At 36.3% G+C, this 15,984-nt stretch overlaps 1 protein-coding gene across 1 annotated transcript; it reads left to right on the top strand.

The window, feature by feature from the left end:
- The first annotated feature begins 7,202 nt into the window (after positions 1-7,202).
- On the top strand, positions 7,203-12,277 carry LOC121323226 (leucine-rich repeat-containing protein 15-like). Its single transcript, XM_041264146.1, has 2 exons — positions 7,203-7,596; positions 10,487-12,277. The coding sequence occupies exon 2, from the start codon at positions 10,492-10,494 to the stop codon at positions 12,259-12,261; it is 1,770 nt and encodes a 589-aa protein (XP_041120080.1). The 5' UTR covers positions 7,203-7,596; positions 10,487-10,491; the 3' UTR covers positions 12,262-12,277.
- The last annotated feature ends 3,707 nt before the right edge of the window (positions 12,278-15,984 follow it).

Here is a 15,984-nt window from a genome sequence, read left to right as displayed (position 1 = left end):
TTCTATGTGTAATTTATATTATTTATTTAGGTTTGTTTTTTCCTCTTTCCAAGATTGCATTTCTGATTTTTAAAAGCTTGGTGTTTTTACCAGTGTTTTATTTCTTTTGTAAATAAAATGCATTATTTGAAAACAGTTGGCCTTAATGTTATTAATTCACTGGGAAAAAAATGTTTTCTGAATTCAAGCAAATAGAGTATGTTCTATTCTACATGATACTCAATGGCCCGTATATATATTGCTATAATGTTAATTACAACATTTTAAACAACCACTTTTTTTTTTAAATTTCAAAACCTACAGCATTCTATACATTAAACAACAATATTGGAGAATGCATCAGACAAGTTACCTGTAAGATAACATTACTCATTATTTCAGTATTGTATAGTGTGCGGTTGTCATGCAAGAAGCTGTCTGTAGAACAAAAACATGACATTTGAGGGATTGTTAGTTTGGTTTATAAATTGTTGTTTGCTTGGTGTCTATTTTATTCAGTACTATGCATTACAGCGCTGGGTTAATATTCCGGCTCAGGATATCTTTCTGCTCTGTGCTGAGTCATTTGCCAAGCACAAACGCTAGGCAAGGGTTATCTAACTCATGCAGCAATGGCATTCACATCCAGTGCCTTTGCTGCAATAAGTCTCTCCAATTGTTTCAGCATCTATTTAGCATTTCCCAGGAATAAATCACATCCAATGAGTAATGAGCTGGGCGAACAGGCTGACTGGCTATTGACTCATCCGATTTGAAGGGTTATGAATAATGATACTCCACCAAGCAATTTTTCCACATGCTTATTGAGACAGTACAAGTCGAGGGCAATAGAAGAAATACTGGCTGTACTCCAGAGGGGACATAACAGACCAATTGGTTAAGCCTGGCTACAGCAGAGCAAGGGAGAAGGGCATCAAAAGCCAATGCAGCACACCTTGTAGTCGAAAGCAGTAAGGTCCTCTGCATCCATGCAAGTATCTGTGCAAAATAAAAATTGCACTATGGATTTCTGACAGACAATACAAACAAAAAAAAAATGTATTTAACCCTCACTGCAGGAAAACTTATTTTTTTAAACTGCCTAAAAACAGACTCACACATTCACATGTATGTGAAGATGTTGGAAGGAGGGGTGCTATTGGGCATAAAGCCTTTATAATAGATTATGTATGTTTGAAAATGGACTCTATCTGATGCCAAAAAGTATAGTTTAATATGACCACCAATTGTCTTGAAGGGACAGTTACACTAGCAACATAAAGTGGTGCTAATCCTAGAATATTTTTGCCCATCTGGTTTTAAAACTATACCAAGCATTTGTTTTCTGCAGCACTAAGTGGTTTTAAAGCCACACTATATGGTAGCGTATCATAAACCGCAATTATCCTGAAAAAAACCCAACCTACATTTAATAAAACACTCAAATCAAGGCTGGGCCCCTAGAGTATGTGGCTAAGTCCCAGTGTCAGATACTGTAACTGAGCCCTAGAACAGGACATTGCTTATCTAGCGCTGCCGCTTCCTGAGTCTCTTTAAAAAGGGTTCATGGTTTTAAAGTTTCTAGCAGTTTTGAGGCTCCTTAACAGGTGCCAGAAATGTACTTACTACTACTTGACATCACCTGAAATAAAGTTTAGATGGAATACTAAGCAAGCAATACAATACAATTGTAAGTGTTATAATTTGTTTATTCTATAAAATAAAAATGGTAGTACAGAATTTAAAGCTTAAATAATAAAGATGTGTGTTTCTCCACAGTGCAAATAACACCAGACTTGCTCACAGTGCTGAAAAGCATTATCATACAGTAAGCAACAAAGTACTTGGCTGGTGTGTTTTTTTTAAGGCCATCTGTTCAAACTATTGTGCCATATATCATTTAATGACATTGTTCACAAATGGCTTCAGCTGACTACTATTATATGATCAGTAATGCATGCTGTTTTACAGAATATTGTGGATTTAGTTTTCTCTTTTTACGTTTGTCTCATACTTAGTCGTCAATATGAGGATCCCACTTCTGAACTTCATATTGTTGGCACCTCGTTTTCTTCAAGTCAGTGCTATCAGTTGTCTCTTCAGCTGCCACTGCTTTGAAAATGTTGGTGTCTTCTGCACAGGCCAGGAGATTACAAGCATGTCATCATTTTCTCCTCCTATAATACCCAGCTGAGTGAATTGAAAGCCAACAGTTTTAACAGTTTGTCTGACCTATCACGACTCCAGATAAGCAGAAACACATTGACAAACATTGTTCCAGGATCTTTTCGTGGTTTGCAAAACTTGTTGTCGCTGAAGCTATCAGATATTCTGTACTCGTGGCTTCCAAATGGATTATTTGACAATCAAGTGGATCTCCGTCAACTCTTCCTTGATAATAACAGATTGGAAGATATGCAGTTGGGTATGTTTGATTCCCTGGTCAACCTGACTGAACTTGATTTGAACTCCAACAGGCTCACAGACCTACCTGAGAAAATCTTTTGTAAACTTGGAAAACTAAGAGTCCTTAATTTAGGGGAAAAACCTGCGGAAATCCCTTCCTGTGACCATCTTCAATCCACTGACCCAACTTCAAGAACTTCTTCTCTACAGCAATCAACTAACTGAAATTCAAGAAGGGATTTTCAACAACCTCGGCCAGCTCCTTGAACTTAAGCTCCACACCAACAGTCCACCCCATCTATGATATAATGAGTGCTGACTGGACCCCACCTCAGTCAACAGCAGTTGCATCTTATCCCACTGCCCCTGTTTCAACCGTTTCCCAAAATCATTCACCCAGCAATGAAAATTTATTAGAGTGGAGCACAACATTCACTTCCTCGACTGCCATCCCCGGGACACAGCTTACTCCTACTGAGACTGGCACCACACCTGACACCGTGACCCAAGTACCCACAGATGGGTATCAGGCCAGGTTGATTCTTCTGATCCTTCCTGTAAATGTTCCTTACTGCAGAATATACTCACGTTTCCATGCTGCCTTAGCAGCCTTACAGATTGTTCCTATAATAGGCGTTATTTATTTGCTGTATAAAATTTGCAGATTAATGCAGTCTAGATGTTCTTGTTCTTGTGATAATCACCCGTGAAGCTGAAAGTAAGCCAGACATTGAAAAACAAAATAATGCATCGTTGAGTTAATGTGCGAATGAAACTGGCACAGTACCATGACAGCACACAAACATTAGATCAACGCTAATTGTTTTGCTATTTGAACCCTTAACATCACATTACACAGAACCTCAAGTGAACTCTTAACTGTATACTGGGAACTATTCTGTTTATATCTAGCCAGTTTTTATTTTTAAAGCACAATTGTTTAGAAACGTTTTCTTGGTGTTAATCATTTTAGAGCTCCTTTATTAATAAAATTATTTTTGTTAAAATTTTATTTCGGTGTTATTTATGCAAAAAAAAAAAAAGAAAAAGTAGCAGAATTTAGAGAAAGTTTCTCCGATAAAGGGGACTCCTGAGCTCTTTAAACTCAATTATGTTTTTAGATTGATTCTGCCAAAAGAAATCCTGTAATCTAGCCCTAGATGGAAAGAACATTCAAATATTATTCGGAACATTCTTTTAAAACTGTTTGCTCAGAATAACATCTGCAACATTCAACACTATTGCTACATCGACCTACATCCTGCCTTTCTTTACAACAGGACAAAAATAAAATGTACTACCGTTATCAGCAAAACTTCCCTTTTTCTAGTAGTCACTTAACTACAGTATAAAAATAAATAGGAACAAATTGTTCCCTCCTCAGCAATAACAATCAATAAGGATCAATTCCACCCGATTCTGTTCAAAGGAGAAGTGGCATTGTATTATGACAAGCTAAACTGACCTTTAACTAATTGCAACTGCATGGATTTCAACAGGGATTTGTGTATCATAGTGGCAACCAATTAGAATAGGATTAGTTGCAGTGCTTCTCAACACGGTGAATAACCAGGACAGTGTGCAAAACAAGCTGATCCCTTTGTACAACTCCAAAACCATTCAAAACTATGAACGACTCTCAATTTAAACACTAACTGCTATACCAATAAATAAAACCATAAATAAATAATAACTTTTTACATATGGCGAGGTATTTCACATACAGGGGTAACTTTTTACATATCGGAGGTATTTTACATACAGAGGTAACGTTTTACATTTAGGGGTTGTACACCCTTCCCACTCCTGTGGCTGTTTCCACACATCTTTAGACAGTGACTTATCTCGTAGTCACTGTTATGAAACCTTCTGTATTTTTCTGTTCAACACAAACAGTGGCGATTCTCTTGTCAGTGACTAAGAATTACTACTCCAGAAAAATAAACCATCGTTTCCTGTACCGTTAGCCAAGTCCACCAGTTGTTCACATAAATAAAATACGCTACGTTATCATGAAACGAGTTGGGAGCAGATGCTGTTCCGAGTGTTGTAATCTGTACAGTTCTTTTAAACGTTTGAAACACCCCTGTGCTCTCAATTCAGTTCAAACAAGTTCAAGAGAACGCGTGCGACGACACTGATGCTTCAGACGCGCCTGGGTTTTAAAAAATTACCAGGATGTGAAGTCTGCAGCTGGAAAGCGCTATAAGAGAATCTAAAAAGAACAGGAACTGTATATGAAATAGGTTATCTGTGTTATCATACCCATATCAAGTTACTCTTTATTTCAGGCTATATTATAACTATTTCCTGTACCTTGTACTCGATTTTACTCTAATAGGTACACTGTAAAAAATGTCCGTAAATTCAACTGTAAAATTATGGTAAACAGTGAGGGTAAAATGCCTTCTCTTATAAAATGACAATTTACCTTCAATTTAACAGCAAATTACCATCTTACTAAAAGAAGAAAATATGTTTATTTTTACAGAACATTTCGTTAAAAAAGTTTTTTTTTTTACATTAAAAAAGTAAAAACAGATATTTTCCGTTGTTTTAACAGACCACATTTCTTTTAAAAAACATGGGTAGCGTTGACGGTTAAATACCGTAGATATTACATCTAATTACATTAAAACTGGAATCCCAAAATCCATTACAGGGCTGATTGCAAATAGTAGTGTTTTAACATTGTTATTTGTGTTATTGTGTGTTAAATGTGATGTGCGGTTGGACAATTATATGTAAATTTACCTGTCCTTTGTGTGCCCTCACCATTATATGTTTTGTTCATATTTTGTGTGGTCACCATCTTGTGGTAGGTCAGATCTTGGAGTAGGCTAGCCTTCTAGGCCCTTTATTTGTAATTTCGTTCTCTGCTGAGTTTAATGCTGGCAGTATCGTAGCCTATGCAGTAAATCCGATGCGTGATTATTGCTGGTTGAAACTTGCTGCTACTGTGGCGGCTGTGTAACGCATATATCTATATAGATAGATATTAATTTGTTGAACTTTACTACTCGTGTGTTTTTATGACATTTTACTGTAAATGTATGGTTTTTAAATCTCTTAAAAAGATTACTCTAATGTATGTAAAAACATGAAGTATAATACTATACTATAAATATGATACTATAATATTTTAACATGTCTTTATTTTTTTATTTTTTTCAAAATTTAGCTTATGCTGAAATGTCCACATTCCCCGATTAGCATCACAAGAGCCAATCAATTCGCGTGAAAGCACAAAGTGGGCGGAGCTTATTTGCATACCAACTCCAGATTTAGAGGGCCAGTTAAATATTTAGTTAAATGTTAAATCTTGTAACTAGATTTATAAATTATATCTATAAATAAGATTATATTTATATATATATATATATATATATATATATATATATATATATATATATATATATATATATATATATATATATATATACATATACACGAATATATTAAAACCCGTGGGTAATTGCGATATTATTTGAAATCGTTCTTATCCATTTATCGTACTTGCGTGCTCTCAATTGAATTTACTATAAGTTTAACTGCTCTTAGTCGAACTCGCTCTTACTTGTATTGTTTATGTGTTCTTTATTTTGTTCTTATTTTTATCTTTGATCTTATTTTCTACCGATTTTACTGTAGGCTACTTTATAACTGCTCGTATGTGACATTCTGTAATGTGACACTTTGTACTGTGATATTTTGTAACAACTGTAAGTCGTCCTGGATAAGGGCATCTGCTATGAAATAAATACATAAATAAATAAATAAATAAATAAATAAATATAATAATAATAATATAATAATAATAATAATAATAATAATAATACCAAACCACACACCCACACATTTTAATTTCGTTAGCTAAATAGCTAAATTATATTACTCTGTGCTCACTCCTCACTTTAAAACCAAGGAAAACACGAAGCATAATGGTACTATGCAAAACACAGGGAAGCACAAAAACTCAACGGTCATCAGGAGTATGGTGAAACTGAGTAAAGTTCTTTCTCAATCGTCTTTATTATGCAGAACCCTTTATTATCTAGTCGTCCTGTATTCTTTCAATGCCTAAGCGGCATATTTTCTGACACTGCACTGCTGAAGCGCGTCAGTATTATCAGTAGGGTGAAAGGGTCTGTGCACCTAAATGTAGCTAGGTATCTGTCACGCTAAATGTGTGTGTGTGTGTGTGTGTCTGTGTGTGCGTGTCATACCCAGTTATTCTGCATTGGTAGGGACCATTTAGAGACACCAACATATATAAGGAAGAGGTCTGAGTGAGAAAAATGGGAAATAAATGCCCCACCCCAGTCGCTCTGTAAATCAGTCCATACTGTAGTTCAGCTCAGTCTGCTAGGGTCTGGATTGGCGTGAGTGAACTGTATTCCATCACTACAGTCATTCGTCAGGGCTATAAAAGGAGATTCCACAGGATGCATAGCAATGTGTTGCCTCCCATGCACCAGTCCCTAGGGTCCTGACCACTATATCCAAAGCTGCTATCTGTGTGCCCCATGGCTGGTTTTGGCAACAGCCCCACGTACATCACTCTGATAATGCAGCAGGTGCTGTGGACATTGGCAAAATTGCAGCTAAAGATGATAACGTCACCGAGTATTGCATAAACACGGATTTAGTGAGAAATGACTAGCACTGCCAACGAGTTACAGATAACAAACAAACGAAAAAAGTTTTGGCACACTTGCGTGGTGGGTGGTGCGGAGTTCATTTAGTTCATTCAAAACTAAATGTAAAAACACATGCAATATGTGTGAAAGCAAGTATATAACTGATTGTCAGACCTTTAAATCCCCATGCTCACATTAAACACGACTGAGTCTCTTAACTAGTACAAGACATCGGCTTCATCTACAGTTGACAGATACACTCCCCTCTCAACTTAGCGAGGATGTAGAAAAATAGACTTCACATGAAGAGGATGGGGTTTCAAAGTCTTATAAAATTCCCAAGCAGTTAAACTAATAAATAAAGAAATACTTTCAAATTATGCATTCCAGTAAGTGATAGATCTCAGCTGTGACATACACATATCCTTGCCGAGTCATCAAGAAGCTTTAAAAGGCAGAGGGGAGAGACCGCGCTGTGGCACTGGAACCTCACTGCTGCTGAAGTCATCAGTCTTCTTTAACCTGTGTAAGGGTCTCTACTTCTGAAGCCAGCGCTTTCCCTGAAAGAAAGGTACGTTCTTACGGGTTTCATAGAAAAGAAATATATGTTTCACAGAAAACAGGAACTTTAAAATTTAGTTTCAAAGGTAATGTTACCCTCAATGAAATAAATGAAGAGTTTTTATTTTTATTTTTTGCTTTTGAATTTCTGCTTTGATAGTGATTTGCTGAAAATAGTCCCACTCTGTTTAAAAGGTAAACACTTCACTCTAAATAATTAAAGAGAATATAAAGCAATTGTTACAAAAGTTAAGTAAAAGAGTTTAAAGACCAAACTATTTTGTGTGTGTGTGTGTGTGTGTGTGTGTGTGTGTGTGTGTGTGTGTGTGTGTGTGTGGTAAAGGCCAACCTTTACTGATCGAAATAATATATCAATTCCATATTTTACCAGTACAAATGATGAAAATGGAAGTTATTTTTTATAGCTTGGTGTGCCACAATCTTAAATATATTCACCATGTCTTCATGTATAAGCTGTTCTATTAGTTATTTATCGATAATTTTGTTTTGTTTTGTTTTTTTGTTAATAATCCGATGAATGTCTTTGTTCAACATCCTGAAAAGTACATGCTTTATGTAATTCAAACATATGAGGGGGAGGGATTTTCTAACACATACTAAATCTACGAACAGGAAACAAAAGCTGTCAGTAGTAGAATATAAAACATTTAGACAGCATGACATCCATAGGACCTGGATTTGTGTGCCACAACTAGAATTACTGTCAAGATCAGTCAGGTTATATTAATTTCAAATTAAGTATTTGTGTACAGAGCATGGGATACAATTGAAGGTAGAACTAGAAGAAAGTAAGTCAGTACCTGTAGGGTAAAACCTAATTATGACTGATTGCTTGCTGTGGTTTCACAGTAGACCTGTCTTCTTACAGCTATTTGTTGGTCTGGATGTTTTTGTTTTTAATTTAACGTGGGTTTATCCCTTCTCTTAACCACTGTACAAACAGTACTTCACATATAATGAAGACAAGTCATGCTGGTGTTGGCTGTACTGGAAGCCATAGTTTGATTTCGTGTCTAGCAAACCCAGCTTGAGTCTATTCATTTTCCTTTAGTAATGGGCCAGACTAACTGGTAACTATTCCCTGTGTAGTACAATGTACACATCTATCACCAATAGGGAGTCCTCATCTTATATATATATATATATATATAGATAATATATATCTATAGATATATTTATATATATATATATATATATATATATATATATATATATATATATATATATATATATAGAAGCTGTCTGAATTTTTTTTCAGAGAGTTATCCCAACAAAACAGCTACAACTTTCCTATGTCTTTTAAATTATTTATACGCTTCCCTGCTATCAGAGCCCAGTGACTTATTATCTTGGCGAGACATCTTTAATGAGGTCCCCCTGCATCATTAGCAGAGCATGCTGGACTGGCAACACAGCTGCAGCCAACGTTAGTCACTCTCCTCTCATGCAGGGTTATTTCAGAGCGGGTTCAGTCTGCCGTGCAGCCGCGGAAATGGTTCTCCTGCTCTGCACAATTACAGGTGTTGGGGAAAAAAAGAAAAAAACAGGGAGCACAAAGGAGCAGTTAATCAGAGGGCCTCCTTGTTTGGGTTCATGCTCACTATCTCAGTTAGTCTTTGTTGAATGAAGCACTGCTGATAGGCGCCAGTGAAAGCATGCATGGTGGTTACAGAGAGAGGAGGATATTACTATTATTTTCGAAAAGGTAAAAGATGTACTATATTTTGGTTTTAGTTAGTTTAGAACATAAGAACGTAAGAAAGTTTACAAATGAGAGGATGCCATTCGGCCTATCTTGCTCGTTTGGTTGTTAGTAACTTATTGATCCCAGAATCTCATCAAGCAGCTTCTTGAAGGATCCCATGGTGTCAGCTTCAACAACATTACTGGGGAGTTGGTTCCAGACCCTCACAATTCTCTATGTAAAAAAGTGCCTCCTATTTTCTGTTCTGAGTGCCCCTTTGTCTAATCTCCATTTGTGACCCCTGGTCCTTGGTTCTTTTTTCAGGTCGAAAAAGTCCCTTGGGTCGACATTGTCAATACCTTTTAGAATTTTGAATGCTTGAATTAGGTTGCTGCGTAGTCTTCTTTGTTCAAGACTGAACAGGTTCGATTCTTTTAGCCTGTCTGCATATGACATGCCTTTTCTAGAGCAGCAATATCTTTTCTGTGACAAGGTGACCAGAACTGAACACAATATTCAAGATGAGGTCTTACTAATCCATTGTACTGTTTTAACATTACTTCCCTTGATTTAAATTCAACACTTTTCACAATGAATCCGAGCATCTTGTTGGCCTTTTTTTTATAGCTTTTCCACATTATCTAGATGAAAACATTTCTGAGTCAACAAATACTCCTAGGTCTTTTTCATAGATTCCTTCTTCAGTTTGTTTGTTTCTTTGTTCAGTAGGGGTTATCAGCTCTTTTGTGTTTTTGCATTTACACTAGTACAGTCATATATACTCATTTATACAAATTAAAACTTGTTATTCCTCCAATACTTCAATTATTTCTCACATGACAGATTTTAAAGGCAAAGTCAGTAAATTCATTATTGAGATTACCTGGCTCCTGCAGAGCCATTTCACAAAATGATGAATCTGAAGAGTTGAATAAAAAGCACAACACAAATTACCTAAAGTGATTTAGAAATGCACAGTATTTATTTCACCTCAGCAGGATGCCAACGCCTGCATTTAGAAAGATCACTTAAGCGTGGTGCTCAATTAATTCATGTTTTTAACAACGGGGGTAAGGCTTATTTTCTTGCAAACTAGTACAATTACTGGCCATTCCTGTCTTAGCCAGTGCCAGGGATACCTGGCAAGGCTTCATGTTTCAACCTAACACTAAATCCTCTTATTGTGTATTTTTAGGCTCAATGGAGGTGGCATGCTACATATATTTATTCATCGGTCTTCAAGCTGCATTTTATGTTCTTGGCTGCCCAGATGTGTGTAAGTGTTCAAATCAGTGTGTCACATGTGAAGGAAAGGCAGTGACGCAGGTTCCTTCAACATTGCCCTTCGATACACTTCGACTTGATCTAATCGGCACCCAAATCCCATCTCTGGAAGCGAGCATGTTTGAGGACCCTCCTCCAGCTCTTATTGCACTTAATGTAAACGGAAATGAATTCTCTCACATCTCACCTGGTGCCTTCGACCGTCTAACTAACCTTCAGTATCTTATATTAAGTTCAAATCAACTGCAAGAGATACCTGCTGGGCTGTTAAATAAGCTTGTGAATCTTGAGAGACTAATGCTTTCCAACAATAAACTGCAGAAAATTGACTCTGGCCTGTTTGCCACACTCTCTAAACTGAGAGACCTCCAACTCCAAGAAAATAAACTTAGTGCCATACCAGAAGGAGCTTTCCACCACCTGGTCAGTCTCCAGATGCTCCACCTTGGCAGAAACAACATTACCCACCTTCCAGCCAACATTTTCAAAACACTGACCAAGCTTAAAACCCTAAAACTTCTAAATACCCAACTGAGGCAAATTCCAGCGGGAAGCTTTGATAACTTAAACCTGGTAGAACTTTATTTACAAGATAACCATATAGAACATCTGCACAGTGGTCTGTTTTCCAAGCAGCTGAACTTGAAGAAACTGTACCTATCTAATAATCAAATATCTGTGCTGCCTGAAGGAATCTTCCTTAATTTGCCTAATCTCACCAAATTTACCCTTTTCGAAAATCAATTGACAGATCTCCCCAGTGGCGTATTTGGTCCCATGCCCCACCTCAGGGATCTTTGGCTATATGACAACAAATTAGTTCGTATTTCAGACAACGTGTTTAGCAACTTAACCAATTTGGAACTACTGATCTTGAGCAGAAACCACATCAGCAGCATCTCCAAAGACGCATTCAGCGGATTGACCAAACTTGCTGAAGTGTCTCTGCACACTAACAAGCTGACCAGCTTGGATGAAGGCACATTCCGAGGCATGGACAAGCTCCAGAACATCTCTCTCCAAAACAATCACTTGCGGTCATTGCCACGAAACCTATTCAGAAACCTTTCTAAATTAACGGAGGTCCAGCTTCAAAATAATTCCATTGAGAGCCTTCCACAGGAGCTGCTGGACTCCTTTGAGCCACTGGCCAAAGTGAATCTCTGCGATAACCCCTGGAAGTGTGATGAGAATATTGTTCCTCTCAGAAACTGGATGATATCGCACCAGTCCAAGGTAATCAATATCAGCCAAGTTACATGCTATAGCCCTCATTCCCTGAGGGGTATTCTTATTACAAGTTTAACAGATGACCAGTTGAAGACAAGCCAGGAAGAACATATCACTAACACAGAAGGGACTACAATCCAAGATACCACTAGAGACACGAGTCGCAGTGTGACATGCACCTCTTTCCACCCACAGAAAACCAATTCCTTTCCCACTTTTAAAACCTACCCCTCTCCCTCACTGAAAACTACACCCACCACCTCAAACAGAGGTGAAGACACAAAGGATGAACATGGGCAGAATAAGAGCCTCAAGAAAGAGGTTCTGATCACAATCATTGTGCTGGTCTGTACCGTTATCATCTCTGCTGTGATCATCTACATAGCATGCCGGAGTAACAAAAGACGCTCTAGTGCCGAATTAACACAGGTGACCAAAAGGAATGCAGTCATTTAATATATATATATATATATATATATATATATATATATATATATATATATATATATATATATATATATATATATATATATATATATAGATATTAGATAGATAGATAGATAGATAGATAGATAGATAGATAGATAGATAGATAGATAGATAGATAGATAGATAGATAGATAGATAGATAGACAGATAGATAGATAGATACTGTGCAGATATCACATTGAGGCATGTATTACTAACTATGGAAGGGTTTCCAAAGCTTACCTGTAGTGGACCAGTGGGTGAAACAGTATGACTTTGTATACTGTGTCTCATTTTCATCATCTCAAGTCATGCATGTAGTGATTAGAGCAAAACTATTATATGTTAATAGGGAAGGACTTGAAAACTTTAATGCTGTCCAGATTTCCAAAGATGAGTACTTAATAATATCAGAGGGTATAATTACCAAGGGTAGAAGAGAAAAATGATTGGCATCTAACAAAATTAATGATTTATCTACTAACAGACAAAAGAAAATCAATGTATTTCCTATCATACTTATTGTATCTTGCTTTACAATGCCATGTTTTTTTTTTATATTTTGCTCATTAAAAGAAAAAAAACCCTATTTTTTACTTAACGAAAATTCAAGTATATGTTGGATGCAGAAGTCTAATGTAATCAGAAAATAAATTATGCTATTTATGTATATTACTGTCTGTATATTAAAATGAATGATGCTATTTGTGTGTGTACCGTTTTGTAAAGCTATGTCCATTATAAGTTGGTACAACAGAAAGTATAAAGTAAATATATTGTCTCTTGTTTTTGGGAACACTCATTGTCACTGGCTGTACGGGGATGCATCAAGCTAGTAAAGGGAAGTAACTTCCAATGTTTATGGATTAGTATGTTCTAGAAGAGAAACATACAATTTGATAATGAAAACAAAACAAAAAAAGTTATCTGAATATTTAGAGTTAAAAAAATATGCAGTCTAAAATCCTGATCATCAGCCTACGTGTGCAGTGCGTTACTCCCAATAAGAACTAGGAAGCAGAAGCCAAGTCAATCCATCCAATAGGCTCAGTAGTAGATACCATACTTAAAGGTAATTTACTAAAGGATAATTAAAGAATCATTCAGAATTATAAATAAAATATATTTAATGAACCATAGTATAACCCATTTGAATGAACCCACTCTCATGACGTATACTGTGTAATGCGACCGGAATTATACTGTAGAAGCGATCCCTTGTCTTAAAGTACAGCTCTTATTTCTTGAATGCTACATTACTCATTTTGAGTGACAGCCCCTGTCTAGAACACAATGTTTTTCTACAAACTTCATGGAAATGTGAGGTAAACCTGAATAGCTCTACAGTGTTTTACTCCCATTAATGAAGTGGCAAGCATATACAACAACAACAACAACTTAATAACTGTTTGATTCACACACCAGAACATTAGCACTGAAAAACAAGAGCTCCCTCTAGTGGAATAGAGTGCACAGACAGCTCACTGCCTTGGAATCACTTTATCAGCCCATTTCTTGCTGCAGCGGTCCTCAAGACTTTAAAAATCTCAATTCAGACGGCTAATGTAGAATAAAACATTTTCTAACAAACACAACATACAGAAAATACAGTTCCATGATATACTTTAAAATGTCTGTGAATCTAATTTGTTTTACAAGTTTGTGTCTTCAGATAACTAGGGAAAGCTGTTTATCTTCAGAATACAGAACAGACACAAATTAAAAAAAAAGTTATATATATATATATATATATATATATATATATATATATATATATATATATATATATATATATATATATATATATGCTGTTATCTAACTATCTGTCACGCTTAGTCTCTCTGACAGGTCTGTACAGACACAAAGCAATTAAACTGATGGGGGTGCTTCAATTAAACAATAATAGATTTGATGTGTTTGGTTTTTTTTAAACAAAACATAAAGTTAGATGTCCCCTCTGTGAGGCCTTAACCTTTCCCAAAGTTCAGCATTTCTGCTTGTCAGCAGGAAAGAGTTTCAATCTTAATATGATTTGGTCCAGGAAATCTATTCTAAGGGGGGAGAAATCAACAAAAAAACAGAAGGGAGACCGCATCAAAACAAGAACAACAACTCAGAGAATACAACCGTTAAATGTATTTATCTAAATGCTAGAAGTATCAGAAACACAATTCTAGAACTTGAAGCTACTGCACTAACAGGTAACTATGATGTGATAGGTGTTACAGAAACGTGGTTATCTGAGAGTGATGGGGACGAATATAATATTTGTGGGTATACACTGTATAGGAAAGACAGGCAGGACAGAAGAGGAGGAGGGGTAGCGCTATACATAAGAAACAGTCTTGAAGCCCAGGTGTTAAACCTGGACAAAGAAAATAAAACCGAATCAATATGGGTCAGAATAACAGACAAAAATTCAAAAGGCATAATAATAGGAGCATGCTATAGACCGCCAGATTCAGACGGTGAGCACAATAATCTGTTATACAATGACATTAGAAATGTGTGTAGCAAAGGAGAAGCCATACTAATGGAGGATTTCAACTTCCCCCAAATAAAATGGGAAAACCCGGTGGGTAGCGCGAAGGATGAAATAGAAATGGTGGAAATGACAAATGACTGCTTCCTAACACAATTTGTGAAGGCACCCACTAGAGGGGAGGCATGCCTTGATTTAGTCTTTTCAAATAATGAAGATAGAATAACTAAAACAGAGGTCAGAGAACCACTGGCAAACTCAGACCACAACATGGTCTCATTTGAAGTGTTTTTTAAATCCCCAAAAGAAATGACTAAAGCTAAGGTTTACAATTTTAGAAAAGCAAACTATGAAGGTATGAAACAGAGACTAACAGAAGTAGATTGGAGTAAAATAGAGAAAACACCCACAGAAGAAGGATGGTTGTTCTTCAAAAATGTAGTACTAGAGGCGCAAAACAATTATATCCCTAAAGTAGACAAATCTAAATGTAAAACTAAATTGCCAAAATGGTTTAATAGATCAATTAAAAAAAATATTCAGCGAAAAAAGGCACTTTACAGAGCATTAAAAAAGGACCAAAAAGAAAGTACGCAGAAAGAGTACACAGAACTGCAAACGCAAGTCAAAAAGGAAGTTAGAAAGGCCAAGAGAGAAATAGAAATGAACATTGCTAAGGGAGCTAAAACCAATTCCAAAATGTTTTTCCAATATTACAACAGCAAGAGAACATTCAAAGAGGAGATTAAATGTTTAAGAGATACAAATGGCAAAATCGTAGAGGAAGAAAAAAAAAATAGCAAATATGTTAAATGATTACTTTTCACAAGTTTTTACAAAGGAAGATACTGACAACATGCCCCACATGTCATCCAGTTCCTATCCAGTTTTAAATAACTTTAGCATAACTGAGGCAGAAGTGTTAAAGGGACTAGGAGCTCTTAAAATAAACAAATCCCCTGGGCCGGATGAGATCCTCCCAGTAGTACTCAAAGAAATGAAAGAAGTAATTTACAAACCGCTAACCAAGATCATGCAGCAGTCTCTTGACACAGGGGTGGTACCGACAGACTGGAAAATTGCAAACGTAATACCGATCCACAAAAAGGGAAACAAAACTGAACCAGGTAACTACAGACCAGTAAGCCTGACTTCTATTATATGCAAACTTATGGAAACTATAATAAGATCCAAAATGGAAAATTACCTATATGGTAACAGGGTACTGG

The sequence above is a fragment of the Polyodon spathula genome, chromosome 11 (genome assembly GCF_017654505.1).
Source record: "Polyodon spathula isolate WHYD16114869_AA chromosome 11, ASM1765450v1, whole genome shotgun sequence".
Taxonomy (NCBI): domain Eukaryota; kingdom Metazoa; phylum Chordata; class Actinopteri; order Acipenseriformes; family Polyodontidae; genus Polyodon; species Polyodon spathula.
Note: the sequence above shows the minus strand (reverse complement) of the source record. Positions and strands in the feature narration are given on the sequence as shown.

Bases quoted from the DNA above. Each gene is read 5' to 3' on its own strand.
- LOC121323226 (XM_041264146.1), top strand. From the start codon at position 10,492: ATGGAGGTGGCATGCTACATATATTTATTCATCGGTCTTCAAGCTGCA.